This window comes from Sphaeroforma arctica (assembly GCF_001186125.1).
Source record: "Sphaeroforma arctica JP610 unplaced genomic scaffold supercont1.119, whole genome shotgun sequence".
Taxonomy (NCBI): Eukaryota; class Ichthyosporea; order Ichthyophonida; genus Sphaeroforma; species Sphaeroforma arctica.
This window is the reverse complement of record NW_014040439.1, coordinates 54,339-56,027: the sequence shown is the minus strand read 5'-3', so window position 1 is coordinate 56,027 and position 1,689 is coordinate 54,339. Positions and strand designations below refer to the sequence as shown.

General features: G+C 43.0%; 1 protein-coding gene across 1 annotated transcript in view; it reads right to left on the bottom strand.

Annotated features, from left to right (window-relative positions):
* Window positions 1-414: 414 nt before the first annotated feature.
* The window catches only part of SARC_02610 (hypothetical protein), a gene marked incomplete at its 3' end in the record, with an annotated part of 5,808 nt that continues 4,533 nt past the window's right edge, over window positions 415-1,689 (bottom strand). Inside the window, exons 3-4 of the mRNA XM_014303618.1 lie at window positions 1,171-1,307; window positions 415-647 (exon numbers count right to left, since the gene is read on the bottom strand). Of these exons, the coding sequence (XP_014159093.1) occupies window positions 415-647; window positions 1,171-1,307 (370 nt within the window). The remainder of the gene's footprint in view (window positions 648-1,170; window positions 1,308-1,689) is intronic.

Genomic DNA, 1,689 nt, shown 5'->3' with positions numbered 1-1,689 from the left:
ATATATATATATATATATATATTATTTAATTATTATTATTATATATATATATATATATATATATATATATATATATATATATATATATATATATATATACATATACATATACATATATATATATATGTATGTATATATATTTATACAAAAATAGACATATACATGTTGAAGCGTAAGTTGACATGGCCTGTGCGTGCGGAGGTCCCGTGCTGCGTCCATACAGATAACAGAGGGTACTAGCCGCTCTAAACACTCCAGCCATGCATTGTCGTCGCATCTCAGCGGCAGCTTATCGGAATTGGACGGGTTGTTTCGTACAGGTAATAAACACACTCCTCTCAACAGATCACACAACCCCTCAACACCGACCTGTACTCAAACCCAACCATTAGAGTTAGGCTTACCGCCCCTCTGTCACATAACCCGAATACATGTTACCCACTCAACGTCCTTTGACATCACAAGATTGTCTCTTTTTGTCCATAAGCAACTGTGCGTACCTTTTAATTGGTTGCCTTCACGATCGAACCGGATCTCTAGGCGAGCATCCTGCATGCCTGTGTTGTGCCAGTCAAAGTCTTCGCCTTCTTTGCTGCTGCTGTGTAAATCCCCAAGAGCTTCGATTTCCAATCGAGTCAGATCATCCTCTACGGCGCAGCGCGGCGATGTATGCATTTGTAGTACATAAGAGACAGACGATGGTATGGATGTGTGATATATATTTGTAGCATATATATATATATATATACAGCACTTGTAGCATATATGTGAGAGAAAGACAGACCACACACGTGTGTTGCAAAACAGTGTCATACAGGACTGGTGTCAAAGCGAGGCCCAGCACTGTTCTGCGTGGACTCACTGTGCAGTATAAAACGCCGACGACAAAGCAAAACCATGAATTCGCTTAAAATGACCAGAAAGGTGGGCTGTTTCAACAATGTACATTTGCGTAGACAGCCATGTGAGAAAGTGTGGCTACCGTCACAAGCAAACAGTTGGACAGACATACCTTTAAAACACTACAAACAAACAAGATAGAACCCGCTCCTCTCCCATATCTCATATAGACCAAGCCAGCACACACACACGCACACACACACGCACGCGCACACGCACGCACACACCCACACCCACGCACGTACTCACGCATAGATCCACTGCGCATACCTGAGCAACCCTTCCCCACAGAGAGTGGCCCCATCGAACCAGCACCCGTCTTGCTCTCAATACCCTGCGACATGGACTGGTCAGTGACGCGGGTGTGGCGAGTGACCCTCTTATCAGCCGACTCACTCGTCCCCGATCTAAAAATAGAACCCCAATCACGTATCAGTAATGCTTGATAAGCGTACTCGGAGAGTGGGAAGGATTTAAAAATAGAACCCCAATCAAGTGGGAAGGACTTAAAAATAGAACCCCAATCACGTATCAGTAATGCCTAATAAGAGTACTCGGAGAGTGGGAAGGATTTGAAAATACACGTATCAGTAATGCTTGATAAGCGTACTCGGAGAGTGGGAAGGATTTAGAAATACACGTATCAGTAATGCTTGATAAGCGTACTCGGAGAGTGAGAAGGATTTAAAAATAGAACCCCAATCGCGTATAAGTAATGCTTGATAAGCGTACTCGGAGAGTGGGAAGGGTTTGAAAATACACGTATCAGTAATGCTTGATAAGCGTACT